The 20729-nt window shown below is 42.0% G+C and overlaps 1 protein-coding gene across 4 annotated transcripts in view; it reads right to left on the reverse strand.

The window, feature by feature from the left end:
* Positions 1–1100: 1100 nt before the first annotated feature.
* Positions 1101–20729, reverse strand: part of sipa1l2 (signal-induced proliferation-associated 1 like 2) — a 72172-nt gene continuing 52543 nt past the window's right edge. The window contains exons 9-22 of one of the 4 annotated variants that reach the window (XM_077023321.1): positions 20405–20679; positions 19404–19628; positions 18113–18250; positions 17071–17165; positions 16863–16963; positions 14978–15390; positions 14049–14243; positions 12858–12963; positions 11468–11684; positions 10190–10321; positions 5905–6001; positions 5706–5787; positions 3886–4033; positions 1101–3690 (exon numbers count right to left, since the gene is read on the reverse strand). In XM_077023321.1, the coding sequence (XP_076879436.1) occupies positions 3887–4033; positions 5706–5787; positions 5905–6001; positions 10190–10321; positions 11468–11684; positions 12858–12963; positions 14049–14243; positions 14978–15390; positions 16863–16963; positions 17071–17165; positions 18113–18250; positions 19404–19628; positions 20405–20679 (2223 nt within the window). In that variant the 3' untranslated portion in view covers positions 1101–3690; position 3886. Of the gene's footprint in view, positions 4034–5705; positions 5788–5904; positions 6002–10189; positions 10322–11467; positions 11685–12857; positions 12964–14048; positions 14244–14977; positions 15391–16862; positions 16964–17070; positions 17166–18112; positions 18251–19403; positions 19629–20404; positions 20680–20729 lie in introns of all 4 variants that reach the window. The other 3 variants (XM_077023322.1, XM_077023320.1, XM_077023323.1) reach the window with 3 other exon arrangements.

Here is a 20729-nt window from a genome sequence, read left to right on the forward strand (position 1 = left end):
AATAAAAATACCAGTGCGGCAACACAAAGGTCAAACCAAGTAACGGGTACACTCACAACAATCCAAGGGGTTTCACAACAAGCAAGTGAATAAGATGGCAGTCTGCAGGCACCCAGACTTGCCCAATGTATTAATGATACAATGAGAGACATGGAACAGCCAGATTTGGTCTAAACTCAAGTGAGAAGCAGCGCCTTAAAGCCACTGGATGCACTGGTCCCCTACACTGCTCTCACATATAGCTGTGCCAGGTTACAGCAGGGATAATGTTAGTAGACAGTTGCTACCTCCAGTCAGCCTTTATGGTGTTGTGGTGTGGTTAGGTTTCACCCAAACCCAAACCATAACCCTCTCTGGTGTTGAGGTGTGGTTAGGGATGACCGTAACCCATACCCTGTTTGTTTTCTATTGTTAGGGTTAGGTTAGGGTTTACCATGGGGCTTTGCCTTTCTACTGAGGTGAGGACTAACTGTGCTATTGCTGTTTGAGGCTGTTAGGGCATCGGTACAGCAGGTTTGCTCAACAGCAAACGTCACGGCCTTTTCTCAAAAGCTATTTAAAGCTGAGGGCTGAATGTCAGCACTGCTCTCGCTGCTCACAGAGATGGAAATGCTGACCAATCCATCTTCTCTTTCCTTCTTGCTGTTTATCACAAAACACTTTGTCAGCCATTAACAAAATACTGATGCAAATAATTCAGGGATCTCAGTTGGAGAGTCAAATGTGTCACAGAATATGCACAGCAAGTTGATGTGTGTAAACAAAAATAAATGCCCTGTGTAAGTCCTTCAGACTGGAAATGAGGCTGTGACAAGTGCACAAAGCAGAGATATGGGACAGGAATGTCCAAGAAGGGAGCAATTAAACCCCACGTCCTGCTGGGTGGCAAAATGTCACTCTCATAAATAAGAAGTACATTTACTACTAAATATAAAATTACCATGGCAACTTTCATCAACAGCGCTGCAACTCTCCCTCCCACCACCTATTTTTAATAGGATAGAATATAAAGGATTATTTGATATCCTAACCAAGTCCAACATTTTGCATCACACTTTTACGTCAGCCTAACAAGAATTAGTGTATTTTATTTCTATGCCTTAAGTGTACAATGTTGTTTATTTAATCCACAGAATACAAGTATGAAAAAATAAATTCCAAGAGGTTAAAGAAACGAACCAATGAGAGACTGTGTGAAGTCCCAGGTCTCTAGTTTTGGAACCATTTTAATTAAGACAAATGTTGACACAGCACAGAATGAAAGAACTTGAAGTAAGAAGACAACCCGAACCCTAGACAGAGGATGTGCAAAAGACATTCACCATGAGTGATTTCCTACAGACTCCTGCTGTGACATAACATTCAGTGAAACAGCAACCACGATTATTCACCAACATTATGCTCATGTACTTGGAAAAGACCATCTCAGCTATCAGTATAGGAATGTCACAGTACATTTTTTTAACCACTGTTTAACATGTGCATTTGGCCAATGTGTGAACAAGGTAAATACGTACACTTTCAATTGTTTTGTTGCAACATTAGTCCCCTATAACTTTAATCTTTAATTTTGTGCAGTCAAAAAAGTGTCTCATATTTGTATGTGATGGGTGATGAGAAGAGGTCAGGATTTCCAAATCAACTGATTGTGCAGATGACGTAGTTAAAAACATTTATCAAATTCATTGCTGGGAAACAAATTCTTTATCGCTCTGTGGAGCCTTCAAATTAGAATAGTGGAACGTCCTGCTAGCTAGAGACCCACGAAACCAAAAAACCTGTACATTAGAACTCCATTCAAATGGGGACCCAAACTCAAGAACTAGTGTTGAGAGACAAACGTGCGAACACCTAACCCTAACCACCAAGTCACCTTGATGTCCAACACTGATGCTGAATGTAAGGCCATGCAGAAAGTGATGACCTCTAACCAGCACATCACCACTGCTGCTCCCCCAGCAATTCAGGAAAAGGAAAGGCAGTAATAACCCCACAAACCCAAGCCACATCTTGTTCCCACCTGGAACGAGGTACTGGAAAATCAGAGCCAGAACCACCAGATTCAAGAATAGTTTTTACCCACAAGGCGTTAAACTCATCACAGCAAGATCGTGAACACAGTCACTAAAGGCCCACACGTATGTAAAACCTGAGCCTTCCTGTTTCATTCAGATATCTCCACACAGAGCTCATTGCCCATGGATGTGAATACACACATTCGACCTGTTACCTGTTCATCCAGCGTTGGAGAGTCTAGTCATGCATAAATGCTCTATATTAAAACAGCCTCCGTACCAACCCAGCCTCTGAAGTGACTGTAAAATAGTTAACGCCCGTTATGAACATATAAGTTAGTGCAAGACAATGTACAACAGAGATTAAATGTCATCCCCTCCTTTCCTCATGCCCTCCTGAACAAAGAAGAAACAGGATGTAGAAATATTACAAAACATGTATACACATTATGCAGACTCTAGGATGTAGAAACATTATACGTGTTTCACACGAGTAGGACACAGGCTTTGTTTAGACATCCTAAACTTTATTTTACAAAGCAAACCTTTTACTCCATGTTCAGCAAAAAACAGATGTACACAAAAGCATCTGAAGAGGCATAACCCATACCGTTTCCCAGCAGCAGTACAGCTCGCACTAACCTGTTAAAAGTATACATTTGTATCTCAGACGAGCTATACAAAGAACTTTCATTGCAGAGATACTACTCCTTTTAGTGCAGAAAGGAAAATAGTCTTAATAAAATAAGAATTTGGGGTTAAATAGGCTTAAATTAGAGTTCTGAAGTACAAGACACATTTCTACCACACAAAGACAAAATAATGTTGCATTTAGAGTCCTCAGGAGCTACACTCATGCTGGGCTTGGGCCATGGAAGAAGACATTTTGTAGCTGCTGTTTCAGGATTGTCAAGGTACCTGCAGAAATGGTTTTGCAAGTGGTTACAAGATGGATCATCAGAAAACAGAAGCCAGTCCATGATCCCCAACAGAACACCAGACAGAGAAATGTTTTTTTTCTCTTATTCTTTCTTCTTGTAAAAGAAAAAAACCCAACATTTAACCTTCAACAGGATAATCAGTGCTAATCTTGTTTAACAGTTTTGTGACTACAGTATCGCCATTGTTTATTGCTACAACTTTGCAACAATTATTTAAAAAATATTACAAAAACTTAACATTATACGTAGTTAATAGGAGCACCTTTGGACACTAAGGTAAACTAAGGTAAATATCTGTTGGTCTACATTTCAATACGACAGACAGCCAGGACTAAAGTGTAACACCTAAGAAACCTATGATCTAAGTATTAAAATAGTTATTGCAGTTATCTGAAAGGTTTATTAGGGTTAGGATTAACCTTGACCCTAGGGTTAGGGTTTATTAAGGTTAGGATTAACATTAACCCTAGAGTTATGGTTTATTAGGGTTAAGGGTAACATTTTTCCTAGGGTTAGGGTTTATTATGGTTAAGGTTTAACAGGGTTAACGTTAACCCTAGTTTACTCTTGCTGGTGCCTCTTAGCTTACATAACCTACACCAATATTCTCAACAATTTCCCCTTTTCTAACCTTGGGTTAGGTGTTAGGGTTACGAATTGCTACGGGTATGGGTAGCTAACATTAACCCTAACCCTAACCATAACCCTTGGCTGTGATGAAGTACTTCCTGTTTTATATCATACCCTCATTTTCACTTCCACTTCATTCGTGTCCTGGCACTAGCTCCTTGTAAAGATGACTCAGAATATTACGTCAGCATGTTAGTTGAAAACCTCTATTCCAACCTGCACAGGTCTCCTTGGCTGCCTGGTTGTTGAGCTTAAGAGGAAATTTATTAAAAAATAAAAATAGCAATAACAATAAAAGCTTTAGGGTTTCTGGTCCATGGAGTTCAGGATCCAGTGAGTGAAGCGCTGCAGCTGGGCGGTGGCGGTCTGGCTCTCCTCGTGGAGACGCAGGTTGTCCTGTCGGAGATGTTGAACTTGTTGCTGTAGCATAGCTTTGTCCTCTTGCTCCTGCACAGATGTAAAATCTCAAAAACATGTTTCCCCAAAACTTTAAAGAACTTTAACTCTGTGCTCAGCCAATAATTTACAACTCAATACAATCTACCTCCACAATCATTGAAGGTGAGAGAAGAAGCTACTGAATTATCTTTTATTGCACTCTATGCAAACACAAGGTGTGGTATACAGCGGGGAAAATAAGTATTTAGTCAGTCACCAATTGTGCAAGTTCTCCCACTTAAAAAGATGAGAGAGGCCGGTAATTGACATCATAGGTAGACCTCAACTATGAGAGACAAAATGTGAAAAAAAATTGAGAAAATCATTTTGTCTGACTTTTAAAGAATTTATTTGCAAATAATGGTGAAAAATAAGTATTTGGTCAATAACAAAAGTTCATCTCAATACTTTGTTGTATATCCTCTGTTGGCAATGACAGAGGTCAAACGTTTTTTGTAAGTCTTCACAAGGTTAGCACACACTGTTGCTGGTATGTTGGCCTATTCCTCTATGCAGATCTCCTCACGTTTCATCTTCATTGCCCTTGCTGATGGAAGGAGGTTTGCACCCAAAATCTCACAATACATGGCCCCATTCATTCTTTCATGTACACGGACCAGTCGTCCTGGTCCCTTTGCAGAGAAACAGCCCCAAAGCATGATGTTGCCACCCCCATGCTTGACAGTTGGTATGGTGTTCTTTGGATGCAACTCAGCATTCACTGTCCTCCAAACACGACGAGTTGTGTTTTTACCAAATCGTTCTACTTTGGTTTCATCTGACCATATGACATTCTCTCAATACTCTTCTGGAACATCCAAATGCTCTCTAGCAAACTTCAGACGTGCCTGGCTTAAGCAGGGGGACACTGGCACTGCAAGATCAGAGTCCCTGGCGTCGTAGTGTGTTGCTGATGGTAGCCTTTGTAACGTTGGTCCCAGCTTTCTGCAGGTCATTCACTAGATCCCCCCTTGTGGTTCTGGGATTTTTCCTCACCATTCTTGTGATCATTTTGACCCCATGGGCTGAGATCTTGCGTGGAGCCCCAGATCGAGGGAGATTAGTAGTGGTCTTGTAGGTCTTCCATTTTCTGATTATTGCTCCCACAGTAGATTTCTTCACACCAAGCTGCTTGCCTATTGCAGATTCAGTCTTCCCAGCCTGGTGCAGGTCTACAATTTGGTTTCTTGTGTCCTCCGACAGCTCTTTTGTCTTCACCATAGTGGAGTTTGGAGTGTGACTGTTTGAGGTTGTGGGCAGGTGTCTTTTATACTGTTAACGACTTCAAATAGGTGCCATTAATACAGGTAATGTGTGGGGGAAAGAGGAGCCTCTTAAAAAAGAAGTTACAGGTCTGTGACAGCCAGAAATCTTGCTTGTTTGTAGGTGACCAAATACTTATTTTCCACCATTATTTGCAAATAAATTCTTTAAAAGTCAGACAAAATGATTTTCTCAATTTTTTTTCACATTTTGTCTCTCATAGTTGAGGTCTACCTATGATGTCAATTACAGGCCTCTCTCATCTTTTTAAGTGGGAGAACTTGCACAATTGGTGACTGACTAAATACTTATTTTCCCCACTGTAGTTATGGAACCTTCTAGGACCAACCGCAACAGCTAAAATAAGTCTTCTTAAAGCAGGAGGGATGGTCCTTTTAGAAGCGTGAGAGACGTTTACCTTCCTCAGGTCACACTGGAGCTGTCTGAGAATAAGTTCAAGCTGGTTCACTTTGCCAGTGAGGAGAGTGGAGGAGGCATTCCTAGAGATGCAACGAGACAGGCATCACAACCCCTGCAGAGCAACTCTCCCTTAACTACATATAAAGAGATTGTGTGAGTGAGGAAGACTCTGAGTCCCTGGTCCAACGCAGACGTACCCTTCCTCTTGGGCTGGATCATCTCCTGTGGTTTTGTTCAGAACATGCGTTATGTGCTCCCCGTCACTCAGAGAGCATACTGACACTGCATTCTGGTCTGAAAGAAGAAGATATCAAAGCTCAGACTTATCTGTAACGTATCCTCCTCATCTACATGACTTGCATGAAAATGCGGTTCCAAAAACAATTACGGCAACATGCAGATTCCAAAGCCTTGTTAGCAAGTTCTATCTCACAATACCATCGCATGCTGTTTACAAAACAATGCTGAACGTTGTAATGCAAAGTACAGTCACCTACATTATTTCTCTTTAGATTTAACTAATACAGGAAAACATGCAGACAACTGCATGTGAATATCAGGAAAATACTCTCATGTACTGCATGTGAATATCAGGAAAATACTCTCATGTACTACATGTGAATATCAGGAAATACTCTCATGTACTGCATGTAAATATCAGGGAAATGACCAAATATTCTAAAAACATTCACAGGCATGAAGAGGAACTCCATATATGACTTTAGAGCAGCAAAAGAAAAGAAGCAAATTAAACACAATCTTCTCATTTGACTCGGGGGTGTTAAATATGTTAAGCAGCTCTAGGAGACAAAGGTGTTAATTGTGTGGGGAGAGAATCTAACACAACTTAATAAGAGTGAGAGCTTCCACAGATGTTAATAAGAGTGTGAGCTTTCACAGGCGTTAATAAGAGTGAGAGCTTCAAACAGGCATTCAGGTGATCACAGCAGCACCGTTACCCTCACATTTCATTAGGTACTAAGAGACAATGAGTGCATTGCACATTTAACCTCTAATAAGAGAGTACAGGATTTAAAATAAATCTCACACACACACACACACACACACACACACACACACACACACACACACACACACACACACACACACACTTTTTTCTGGTATCTCAGACAACCAGATAATAAGGCGCACCTGCAGCTTTGTAAGGCTAAAGGTCTCACCCACTACACTACCTTTACACACCCCCCCTCCCTTCCTTTTTATTAACAAGGCCTCACAGTAAGGTGTGTAACATTTAATTGTAGGATTAATTATCAGTGCTTTGAAAAAAGCTACATGAAATGAAAGTAATTTCACTCTCAGGCTAGCCTCGCTCTGACTCTTCGGTCACATGAAATTCTAGTTTACTAGTCACTTATATGAAAAAGCGTAGGTAGATCTCTGTATTTATTCTGATCATGTAAGTTGTTTTATTGGATGTGTCCAAGCCTTTAGGGACAAACAAGTAGCTGCAGAAATGTTATTTTTTATTTTTATGATTTTTTTCTTTCTTTCTTAAATGTTAGTTATGTTACTTTATGTTTAAAATAATGATTCCAATCAGTTCTGCACAACGTACAATCACCGGCCACTTTATTATGTGCACCTGTCCAACTGCTCATTAATGCAAATGTCGAATCATCCAATAACGAATCAGCAACTCAATGCATTTAGGCATGTAGACATGGCCAAGACAATCTGCTGCAGTTCAAACCGAGCATCAGAATAGGGAAGAAAGGTGATTTAAGTGACAACATTGTTGGTGCCAGACGGGCTGGTCTGAGTATTGCAGAAACCGCTGATCTACTGGGATTTTTACACACAACCATATGTAGGGCTTACAGAGACTGGTTCGAAAGAGAAAATATCCAGTGAGCGCAGTTCTGTGGGCACAAATGTCTTGTTGATGCCAGAGGTCAGAGGAGAATGGCCAGACTGGTTCAAGCTGATAGAACGGCAACAGTAACTCAAATAACCAGTCTGGTGATAATGTGGCTGGTGAGTATATACTGATCTTACAGTTGTACTGATCTTACAGTTCTTACACTGATCTACAGTTCTTTTACTATATGAGGTCCTTCTTACAAACACCTTATAGTCAACGCTTGTTTTGTTTTTAGACTTCTATTCACACGCTGACTGATCTATCACACCTTTTTCTGGGTCTGTCAGACATTTGCAACAGTCTTTGCTCCCTAAAGGTAATACCAGTCTTTGCTCCCTAAAGGTAATACCAGTCTTTGCCAGAGAAATAAAATCCAAATCAACACCTCCAAACTTCAAACACCCCAACATGTTCCAGAGAGCAGTGGAGTCATGTCCCTAAGTGGTGTTTTGCCGAGAGTTATGATCATGGCTATATTTATCCGTGCTCAAAACTATGCTCTCTTCAGCTAATTAGCACCTCAAAGAAGGCAAGTTTAAGGAATTTAAGAGGAAATTAACAGGAAGAGAAAAACAGCTGCTTGCATGTGAAATGTGTTAAAAGGAAAAAAAAAAAAAAAAAGCTCTCTGGTTGGAATGGAGCCTGAGCTGGTGTGTGGGGCTGAGAGATACCAATTAAGGGTGATACCAGCTCATCGCAGAATGTGGGCTCTGGACCAGTCTCTTCAAAATACGCTGAGCTTTATTCCATTCTGGAATCATCCTATGCTGAGAGGCACCGGGCAGGAGTGGGCTTACTCATAGCTCCACGGCTCACTGCCTGTGTGATGGGATTTTCCTGGTAGACAAGAGGGTTGCTTCCCTTCGCCTTCGGGTTGGGGAACAGGCTCTGGCTGTTTGTGCTTATGCACCAAACAGCAGTCCAGAGATCCCGGCCTTCTGGGAGTCTTTGTAGCGGATACTAGAGAATGCCCCATCAGTGATTCCATTACTTTGCAGGGGGACTTCAATGCTCATGTGGGCAATGACAGTAGGACCTGGAACGGCCTTCCAGATCAGAAAACAACAACCCCCTCTAATCTGGACATCCATTACAGCACAATGTTCACGTTTCACATATTTTCACTTTTCCACGTTGGCACACTAAACGTCACTGTGCAATATCTCCTTTAGCTAGCTACTCAGAGCTTGTGCAAGAATCCATTGCTTGTTCATGTTTGATATGTGGTGTATATACAGATTTTATTTTATATCTATGGTTGCATAGTTTTTATAGTTCATGTTTATAGTTTAAATTTAAGCACATTGTGCACATCTTAAAAGTGCACATGGCATCAGGGCACCTTAGGCCGCAGTTCAATGATCGATGGCATAGTGGTGAGTTGTATCACAGAGCAGGCAGATGCGCTGGACAGACTACGCAGACCCAAATATGTCCTCCGTAACCTGCCCTTTGTCACAGATTCTGTTCAACAGATTCAGTCCAGTTTGGTGACCTTTGCGGATGATGTGGTTCTGTTGGCATAATCAGCCCAGGACCTCCAGCTCTCGGCTGGTGGAACCAGAATCAGTACCTCTAAATCTGAGACAATGGTATACAGTTGGAAAAGGGAACAATGTTCTTTCTGCACTATATAGAGGAACCAGCTCTAACCGGTCAGGATCCCACCTGGATGTCTCCTTGGTGAGGTGTTCTGGGCATGTCCAACTAGCAGCAGACTCGGATAAGCAGAGGATAGATGGATGGATGAATGGATGGAACTGATTTAATTGACTTTGAACATGGCATTGTTGTTGGTGATAGACTGAGTTGGTCTGAATATTTCAGAAGCTAGGATTTCCACACACAACCATCTCCAGGGTTTACAGATAATGGTCCAAAACGGAGAAGATATCCAGTGAATATCCATTTCTTTTTCCATTTCTGGGTGAAAATCTGCCTTAGTTAGAGCTGATAGAAAGCAAACAAATGTAACTGAAATATCCACTTGCTACAACTGGGGTATGCAGAAGAGCATCTATGAATGCACAAGTTAAACCTATGGCAGCAAAAACTGGGTGCCACTTCTGTCAGTTAAGAACACGAGATCGAACACGAGAACACGAGTTGTTGTTATGGCTACTTCCAGGATAATGCGCCATGTCACAAAACTCAAATAATCTCAAACTGGTCTCTTGACCATGATATGACCATGAGTCACCAGATCTCTATCCAGTAGATCACCTTTAAGATGCGCTAGAAGCCAGATCATGAATGTGCCCTGACAAATCTGCAACAACTGTGTGATGCTGTCATGCCAATATGAACCAAAACCTCTGAGGAATGTTGCTGGATCTACTCCATGAAGAATAAAGGCAGTTCTGAGAAAAGCATATACCCAACAGTATAATGCAATTTCACTCCAAGTTACAAGATTGCTACCTAGTACAATTGTACAATCAGTTTCAGACTTCAGAGCACAGTGTAAAGAGTACAGGTACTGTCGTACTGTGGTACAGGTACTGTGGTTCTGTGGTACAGGTACTGTGGTGGATATGGACATCCTCACAAAACCAACGGCAGTTGGAACCAACACTAAAGCAAATAAGGAGACACACCCTCAAAGGTCCGTGCAGCATCCACTAGGTGGGCCCAGTCTAGGCCTGAGGTGACGTCTGGCAGGGGCATAAACACACCCTCAGCCAGCTTGGTCTGGTCCACCAGTGCGCCATCAGAGAGCCACAGCTCATCTTAATAAACAGCACACAATATATGAGGAAATTACAGCTCAATTTGTCACATCAGTGTCATAGTGTTTATCCAAATAAAGTTTCTCATTCTGGACAGAACAAAAATATGACAAAGGCAACATTGTGTTTCACACTGTAGAAATGCTACACATGCTAACATATTCAATTCAATTTACATTAGTACATTTACATTTTTTACAGTTTCAGATGTCTTGAGATAGATATGTTAAATATGTTAACAGAAGAAGTTAATAGGAATACCCCACGACTGAGGTGATAGAAAACTACTATACTGGTGATCACTATGGCCCAGTGTCTACACTGCTTTAATATGCACTTATCCTTCCTAACTAAATGAACCCAAGTAAGGAAATCAGGTGTCGTCAACTGGAACTGTAAACTGTGGCCCCAAGTTTCATAAAGAGTATTTTTGCTTTGGAAAACCAACAGAAGAGTATTTGCATATCACCATGATACATCTGTAAAAACGTATGACGACATTGAAATCAGGTCCATTGAGGATATTAGACCTGATTAGATAAGTCAATTAGCACCCACAATGTCTGATTACACACATCACCACCTTGGCCATAGAGCCACAATACAGACCAGTAATTACTGGCTTCAGCTCAGGCTTGGGAATTGACAGGTGTGCGCTGGCATTTACAAACAATCAGATCAGATGGCACCTGTTCTTGAGTCTAAAGATAAGGTATAAGAATGATCAATGAAATTAACGAGGGTGAGAGTACTAGAAGCCAGTGGTAATCATAACCTTCTCTTTCACTTTCCTACTTTCTACGAAGCCTGGATCATAGACAATGTTTCTTTGCATGAAGGAGACAAGGTCACTGGTTCCATTACACCTTTTTGGTCCACCACATGCTGTACAGTGTTCTTGGCACATGCGCATTCAGTGGGAGTCATTATGGTGGTTCAATATTTTAAATATACTATTTTTATTTGGTAATTACTTCATTTATTACATCACAGGAAAAGTTGAGATGCACCTAGAAAGAATTGAGAGTTTCTGTATATCACCATGGACAAAGGCCAGTGTGAGAGCCTCACAGGTAGACTTCTCCAAAAGAAATGAACTACCAAGACGCAGGAACAGATGATGATAACAACGTGATGGAATCTTACTTTTAAGCTGACTGGCTGCATAGCTGAGTCGTGTTTGGAGCGGCAGGGTGCTGTGGTACGCAGCGGTGCTGAACAAAATATCGTTGGGCACAGCCTGGTCTAGTAGGGAGCACCTGGAGCTGGCTATGGATGAGCCCCTACGATGGCCACCACACAGACTCTCATCTGACAGGGTCCGGTACAGAAATCGATGTGGTGAATGACCTACAGCTGGGATCTAACAGAAAGAAAGAAATATATGGACAGATAAGAGAAGAGAAATATAATAAAGCACAATGAGAGAAAAAGGGAAAGATTATTCATTCATAGATAGTTAAGGCCAGTGGGGAACCGTCAGGGCCCTCCCACTCCGACAGGGCCTGTCGTCTCAGTTTTTTCTTTATTCTTTAATGCAGTTTATTAAAAGAGGAAAAAAGGTGTGTAGTGGGCCCAGGTTTAATGGTCATGGTTCGCTACTGGTTAAGGCAAGATAATAAATGAAAAAACACTGAAAATAAAACAATTATGCTAAACATTCAATTATGTTCCTCTTGGAGGGTGAGAAGGAATGTAAGCATAGAGAGAGTACTGGCAACCACGCAGCTGAACTGAATCACTCACTATATTTGAATCACTCACAGCAAATCAGCCACTCAAAACAACTTAAACCCAGAGGTGCTGCCCTTGTCTGTAATTAATGGTGAAAGGCCACAGACTGGACACCTGATGACTGGGGTTATGTGGGCACATAAACACCAGTCAGGCCATAAAACCTCTGAGTTATCAAAACTGTGACATGCATGAGAAGCTAGTTTTGTATGTTTGTATGTTGTATGGGTTTAAATAAAGGTTGATTGATGTCATAAGCATAGAATGTACAGGAAAAAAAAAAAGAGTTTAATGAAATGAACAAAAACAAAACTGAATATATTAACCCTAATCCTACCTGAAGCAAAAGACAACAACACTATTATTGACAATCGTTCAAAGAAACAAAAAAGGCTTATAAAAGAAGAACCTAACAGGGTAACAACCCCCCAGGGAGGGGGCATGGCAAATGAAACAACACAAAATTTGAGAAAACATGTTAAACAGAACATGAAAATGTAAACTAAAAGCTACATGCAATGCAGTTACCACCAAAACACACACACACACACAAACACACACGTACTTTTTTCAAATGCTAAACTGTAACCATAGTGACATGATTATGCATTCAGACAATTAACAATCTAGCACCTTATGTTGTTATTATGCAGGGCTGTTATTGTACTTTGTGCAGAGCTCTAATTAACAGCAGAGAGCAACACGGACTAGACACAACTGGGTGCACAACACAGACACGGCAAACACAGAAAGCGAGGAGAGAAACTTAGAAAAGGAAGAATGAAAGAAGAAGTGTCCCAACCTTGGCGTGGTGAAGCTGGTGCTGAGGACTGGAGTCATCCTGCAAGAGTGTCTGAACACTCTCGGTAGGACCAGCCAGCTGAGATGCCTCGGTCAACCGCAATCGCCTGAGACAAAAGGAGGTTTGGAGTGTGTGGCGCATGGAAGGTGGAAACAAGAGAAACGGAGAGATACACTAGTAGTAACAATGCACAGTACCAAAAGGGCTACAGCAGTAGTAATGCACAGTAGTAATATTGCTACAGTAGTAAGTGCTAAAGCAGTAATAATGCACATTATAATAGTACTAGTGCTTCAACACCTAATAGCTCTTGTGCCCAATATGCTGTTGAGAGTCCACAGAATAAAACAAGGGAGAGGAATGATGTCCAAATCATGAAGTGACTGACTGGGGAATATATCTGTGCTTCCTTAGAGTATATGGTGTTGAAGTCTCTGAGATGTAGTTGGTATAAGGACACTATAGTGAACACTGAAGTACTACAGTAAACAGTGAAAGCACAGACAGGGATTAGCCTGCCTTCCCTAATATAAATTGGGGTTTTTTTTTTTTTAGGATTTTTGGTGTTCCCAGAGGTGTCAAATGTTAAAAGAGAAATCACAAAGTCCATAAAACTTCCATACAAGTCCCCCATTTTGAACCAAATTCTGGTCAGGATGTCCAGTACAAACAAATAAGCCGTTGATTTGTAAAACGACGCCCCAGCCACTGAGCCACTGATTCTAAAATCACTTGGAAAATAACAAGTGGCAGGTGGTAAGTGGTTTCTGTTTGAACTCTGTCAGAAGACTCTGAACTCTGACTAACATAGATAAGAACATGTCTGTTCACATTCATCATTGCTGATGTGCTGCTGGCAATGTCTATTGGATCTGGCTGTCAGCGGCTGGTCCCTGTGTCCCTTGTTTGTCAACTTAATCATCTAAATAAAACATGCAAGCATCCAAGCTGCTTAATGAAACTAGAGAAATGGGTTTTACATGCTTGCATATCAAACATTAGTACTTCCTTTGGATGACAAACGGACCCCACACACGCACACACACGCGCACGCACGCACACGCGCACGCACACGCACACACACTGCCTGTACCCTGTATACTTGTATATGTTGTTAACATTAGCATTTTTGAATACACTTGTCACATTACTCATTCTTCAAGGATTGTACAGCACTAGTAAAGGAGTTACCCAGAATCCCTCAGTGGCTCCTGCTCCTCCAACAATCTGCCATCATCCACTTTCTTCCAGGCAGTCAGATGCTTCCTGCCTTGTAACCTGCAGCTGTAAGCATGCTTGTTCAGGCCTGTTCCAGCAGTGGTGCTGGTAGGGGACATGCTGCTCTTTGAGCTACGTTCAGAAGTGCTTCCAGAGCGATGCGAGCCACTAAAACAAAAGATCACAAAACTAGTTAATCCAACCCCCAGTGCTCACTAGTGTGTGTGTTCACACAGCATTGTGATGAAAATGGAGAAACAAATTTGATTTAGTACTGATTTAGTACCGAATAGCTGATATCATCAAGGCCACAAGGGGGCAGTCTACTTGCTCTTTCACAATGTTAAGAACCACCACTCAAAAATTATATTTTTACCCATTTAAGCAGACATGCTTAGCAACCTTATTTACTACTTTATTTTCAATAGAATTGAATTTATTTTTGTGTTTGTGTGGAAATTTATAAATTAATTCATTTATTTATGGTTCTGATTTGTTTTTTGTCCTCCGTAGCGTTACATGTTCAGTATTAATGAACCCTAACACCTAACCCTTTACATCTTTAATACTAATTAACCCTAACCCCAACACCCAACTCTTTACACGTTTAATACTAATTAACCCTAACACCCAACCCTTTACATCTTTAATATTAATTAACCCTAACCCTAACACCTAACCATCTGTTTTTTTAGGTACTCATCACAGCCAAATATCCATCAACAACCCCCATCAACAACCCCCAGAGCCCAGACCCCCTTCACAACAATTACAGCCAAAACCACACATAACATACAAGAATCCACATTCGCCTTATTGTCAAAGAATTTGAAATTAAAAGCAAATCAAATTCTCTGATTTAGTTTTGAGTACGCGAGTCATCTTGTTCCTCTTCACCGTACCTGGACGAAGAGGAGATCTCACTAAGGTCTCCGCCACTTCCATCATTAACATGTTCTCCTGTGGGTGCGGGAGCACGGCCCCTGAACACCTCCATCTCTCCCTCTCTCTCCTTCACCTCCTGATAGTCCTGGGGCCACATAAGCTCAGCCTCCCCCTTCCCATCTCTCAGCAGTTTCTGAGAAGGCCCCACCCCTGCGAGGGGCAGGGGAGAGGCAGGGGGCACCATGCAGGGTGAGGTGTCAATGCCACTGTCCGTGGAGGCTCCTTTGATGTAAGTGAGACCCAGAGACTCGGGGTCCATGGGGTCTCCTGATTCAAAGCATTTGTCGTCACTGCAGCTGGAAGCATTACTGGACAGTGTGTTACTGCTAGAGTGGCTGGAACAGCGGCTCTGCCACGCCTTCCCTCGGGGCTAGAAAACATAAAAGCACATTCCTCTTTTACAAGATGCACTCGTCATTTTGAAATTAACAAAAGTAAAACATGCAAAAGGAATGCAGGAGTTCTGCAACCGATGTCCAGAATAGCATGAAACTGAATGCAGTCCGTAGGTGCTGCTAAATGTAAACAATCAGGAGAGCGAGACAGACAAAGACAGACAGATTAGTTTGTAGGGCTGGGGTCAGCTTCTAGTGCTGGGGTCAATTCTAGGGTTAGGGTGAGTTATTAGGGTTGGGATCAGTTTCTAGTGTTGGGGATAGTTACTAGGGTTAGGGTCAGTTACTAGGGTAGGGTCAGTTCCTAACCATAGGGAGAAATAAGAAATAAAAAATAATTTTGCACCTGCGTAACCTTTGACTGTAAATATGGGATGCTTAAGTAAACTAACGCTAATAAATTAGTGCTCGTCTTCAACAGTGGGTGTCTGCTCAGTGAAGGGGGTTGAGATGCTTGTGAGGTTCTTTGTTCTTTTCCCCACTGTTTCATGAAATGTGCCTGTCAGGTTATTTTCATGATCTTTGATCGGTTTCACATGATAATGTTTAAGAGATGCATTATAACATGTACTAAAGCATGTAAGTAAAACATGTTCTAAAACATGACTAACATGCCCGTGCAAGCCTGTGTAACATGAGGTTTCTTTTCATTCTTTTGTAGTCACTTATGCACTTTGCTTCAGGTTGTGGGTGTGTTGAGATACCGTTAGGTGTTGAGTGTAGAGTAAACAATGTTATGTAAAAGGTAGCACTTCCAGAAATCTACAAAAACAAATCAAAACTCTAAACAATGACTTCTACAACTTGTGCTACAGTCCATTTCCCAGCAGGGTCACGGCTGTCCCAACGTTCCTCCCAGGGGGGTCAAATGACGATGTGACATAATGACCCATCTGCCACCATGTTGCCACTGGCCCCTCCCCCACCCTCCAGCTGTCAAACACATGACCTCCTAGAAATGTGATGCATCTACAGTAGTAGCCAAAAGTACATTCCATACTAATGAGATCACCACTCCCAGCAGCTACAGCAACCACACACACACACACATATGCAGACACACACACACACACACACACACACACACACACACACACACACACACACACAAACACACACACACACACATGCAGACACACACAGACACAGACATATGCAGACACACACAGACACAGACACACACACACACACACACACACATATGCAGACACACACAAACATATTTTACAGTCCAGGCAACATATATATGTGCCATGAGACCTACAATTAACTAAAAGTTTTATTCAAATTAAAATGGTGTGAACCCAGAGGCAATGAAAATATGGGTCAACAACACAAACAAGTCCCTCTATCCTGTAATTCCAACACTATTACATACACATCTATGAAACTGTAGCCATATGTGGATCATAGCCGTGCTGTCTCTAGTATTCACCGTTTGACTCACCCGTTTACTGGGCCAGTCATGTCCAGAGTCCCTCTGCTTCACGCCCTGCAGGATCTTACATGATGGGATGTGCCACTTGGCTTCTGGAACACAAGGTGACCCTGAAATAAAAGTTCTTAGTTTTACATGAAATTGTGTTTAATTTCCTCCTGTGATCAGTTCTTATAGGATTATAACTCTTAATAGCTCTTAGAGAAGTGCATCTTACCAGCAGAGCTGGTGCGCTCTAGTCTGGGTCCTCTTTCCCTGTGGTCCTCTGGGTTCTTCTCCTCAGCCTGGTCCTGAAGACCAGCTGACTGGCATCTAGAGAGCACATATCAATAGACTACTGCATAACCATTACCCCCTTATTCAGCTGCATAAACTCAATAGACTACTGCATAACCATTACCCCCTTATTCAGCTGCATAAACTCAATAGACTACTGCATAACCATTACCCCCATATTCAGCTGCATAAACTCAATACAGTGGGGGTTATTTTCATGGTCATAAAATCAAATCAAATCAAATATATTTGTATAGCGCTTTTCACAATATATGTTGTCACAAAGCGCTTGTGTGTGCCATACAGTGCAGTCCTTACCCACTTCTTCAATAATGGTAACTAGAAGGCAACAAAGTATAGTAGATGAAAAGCTACTACTGCACCATAATCTTTCATCTACTGTAGCTTTGTTCCACACTGATCCACTACTAGTTCCCAATACTCAAAACCTCTTATGCTGCATAATACATAGTAAAACAGACCCAGGTCCTCTTTAAAGGGCAAAATATGCCACAGTAGGTCAGGCGTGATGATACCTGATCTCTATGGAGTGGGGCAGGCTCAGCGACTCTCTGTGTCTGAACAGCTGACCTGCTCATGAAACCAGTGTCTTTGGTTTTACATACTGTACTTGTACTTAGGTACACGTACTTGTACTTGATTACAATTTTAGAGAAACATATCATATTGCTCTGGAGACAGTGCTACAGTCATAGGCTTTTGTACTGTGTTTGTGTGATTACCCATCATAGGCAGTCTAATGTACTGTGTTTGTGTGATTACCCATCATAGGCAGTCTAATGTACTGTGTTGGTGGAATTACCCATCATAGGCAGTCTAATGTACTGTGTTTGTGTGATTACCCATCATAGGCAGTCTAATGTACTGTGTTTGTGTGATTACCCATCATAGGCAGTCTAATGTACTGTGTTTGTGTGATTACCCATCATAGGCAGTCTAATGTACTGTGTTTGTGTGATTACCCATCATAGGCAGCCTTTTGGTTCCATGTGCCACTGGGCCCTGGATCGCTGGAGGTGGACTGGTTACTGGGAGATCTACAGTAGGGATGGCTAGAGTTTCCAGTTGAGCTCTGGACCAGCTCAAAATCTTGTAGTATTCTATAGAGACAATAAAATATTAAGTAAAAAACTTAACCTAATTCAGTTGCTCCAACACATGTATAATAATCCCAGTTTACATAATCATACACAGTGTAATATCCTGGTGAAACCCATCTTGACTGAAAACTAAATTCAGGTATTACAAGATTCTTTTTTTTTTAAATAAGTAGATATAGGTAGAGCAGGTAGTGTGTGGTGCGACCAACTCCAAGTTTAAAGGTTCGAGCACACATGCTGTCTCACTGATGAGATCCTGTACCCAACGTTCTCAATATAAAATCACACAAGTAAATATAAATGTACACATGTACGTAAGCCACTCTGTCACATCAGGACGAATAACACAGTAATCTCTAATTAAATGTCAATCAAATGTCTCTAAAAGAAAGATAGGAAGAAAATGGCAAAGAAAGATGCTGAGTCCATGAGACTCACACAATGGACACCTTAGTTTCACAGCTTCACTGTAGCGCACGTGTCCTCATGGCCAACCCCACTCTGCTCTGCTCTGGCATTTCCAAACCAGTAGCCAGATCAGTCCAAGTATGGTAGAATAATCAAAATTATGAATTCCATGCATGAACATGCTAACACTCGCCACCGATGTACTGTGGCACCTCCCGCGTAGCACACAACTAAAAAGAAACAGCTGCTGCTCTAATTAAGCTACCATAATTATGGCATGAACACCGGCATGAACACCGGCGTGTACACAGGCGTGAACACCGGAGTGAACACCGGAGTGAACACCGGAGTGAACACCGGAGTGAACACAGGCGTGTACACCACCTATCGAAGAGGCATTAGGACTTCATACAGCCATTTCTGCATGTTCCTGAATTTCTTCCAGATCTTAATAGGAAGTCTAAGTGCACAGCTGGAAAAAGCTCAAAATCTTGGGAGAGTGCATGTCACACACATGTACACACATGTACACACACACGCGCGTACACACACGCGCGTACACACACGCTGACAGTGCCTCGGTAGATACAGTGGGCAGCAGGGCATGTTTAAGATGAAAATCATTCTCTTTCTTTCTGGGGCGCTATCTTCTATCTTTCTCTGTGTCAGGAGCTCATCTGCTTGCAGCGTCAAGGCTATTGACCTTAGGCTATAGTGAGTGCATAAGAAGGAAAACTCATCCTACCCAGAGACATCCTGGAACTTCTTATCAAAGGAGGTGCTGTGGGAGACGGCAGTCTGGGCGTAGTGGAGCAGCAGCTGGCCAGGGCGAGGCACCTCCGGACCCTGTGCAGGTGGCACCTGGGAAACAGCCAGGCCCTGAGGCATAGGCGTCATGCGGTGCCAGCCTGCACCAGGGCCAAGCGATTTGTACTCCATCAGGGGGAAGCGGTAAAGCTCCGAGGAGGACCTAGTAGAAAGATCAGATCCCTGGGTTCGAGCTCAGCTGGGAACTGCAGGTTTCTCAGTGTCACTTGGACCAGTGGACTGACTATCAGATGTGTTTAGCAAATGTGTTTTGGTAAACAAACTGACTATTCCCCAATCAGAATATTGAAAAAGTGTAATAAAACAGCATGACATTCATGTTGTCACATTTCTTAAAATAAAATTTGAATCTCAAATGGATGTGGATGCAATTCTGAACTGTTATACTTAATATAGAAGCTGAGGAGTAATATATTTGCTGCCCAGCCCACACAAAGGTATAATAAATGTATAATAACCACGTAATACATCTATAATTTACTATATAATAAAATACATGTATTATTTCAAAGTATGTAAGCAACTAAATGCTTGTAATAGTTGTTGGGAATAAAATGGGCCACATGTTCATCTTTTACAGCAGAAGGTATCAGAAGACCATGCTTCAGTCCAACCAGGCTGACAGGACTCGGGGAGCTGGGCCTCATGCTGTCTCAGTAGGAGGTGTTGTGGATTTTCTGCAGTTAAGATGGCCTCAACTCCAGTCTACACCCGTTCATGTTAACGGTCTCCAAATACTCATACAGATCTTAATGATCTGGGACAACAGAGTTTCTATTGAATTCTGGTCATCACATCGTTTAACCATGTAAAACCATATTACTGACCATATAAAACCATATAACTGACAAGTTAACGCAAGTCTTTAAATATGCTTCTGTAAACATTTTGTAGCATTTGCTGAAAAACACACATTACCTTCTAGGCGTTCCATCCTCATGAGGGGGAAGAATCACCACACAGACAGTGCTGGATGTGCGCAGCAGGTCAATCATTTGCTCGTGGGATAGTGTCACCACGGCGACCTTGCAGATCTCCACCAGTCGGCTGCAGGGGCGGAGTCCCGCCTGCCAAGCGAAGCCGAAAGGCTCCACGTCAGCCACCACGCCCTCAAAGTTGACATGGAAGCCCAGCTGACCCAGAGCGTTCCTGCGCAGAACCATTTCTAGAGTCTCACAGCCTCTAGTGACCATCTACAGACAGAACAACATTAACAGAAACTTCAGTTACCCAACATATTCAA

Source organism: Brachyhypopomus gauderio, chromosome 12 (genome assembly GCF_052324685.1).
Source record: "Brachyhypopomus gauderio isolate BG-103 chromosome 12, BGAUD_0.2, whole genome shotgun sequence".
Taxonomy (NCBI): Eukaryota; Metazoa; Chordata; class Actinopteri; order Gymnotiformes; family Hypopomidae; genus Brachyhypopomus; species Brachyhypopomus gauderio.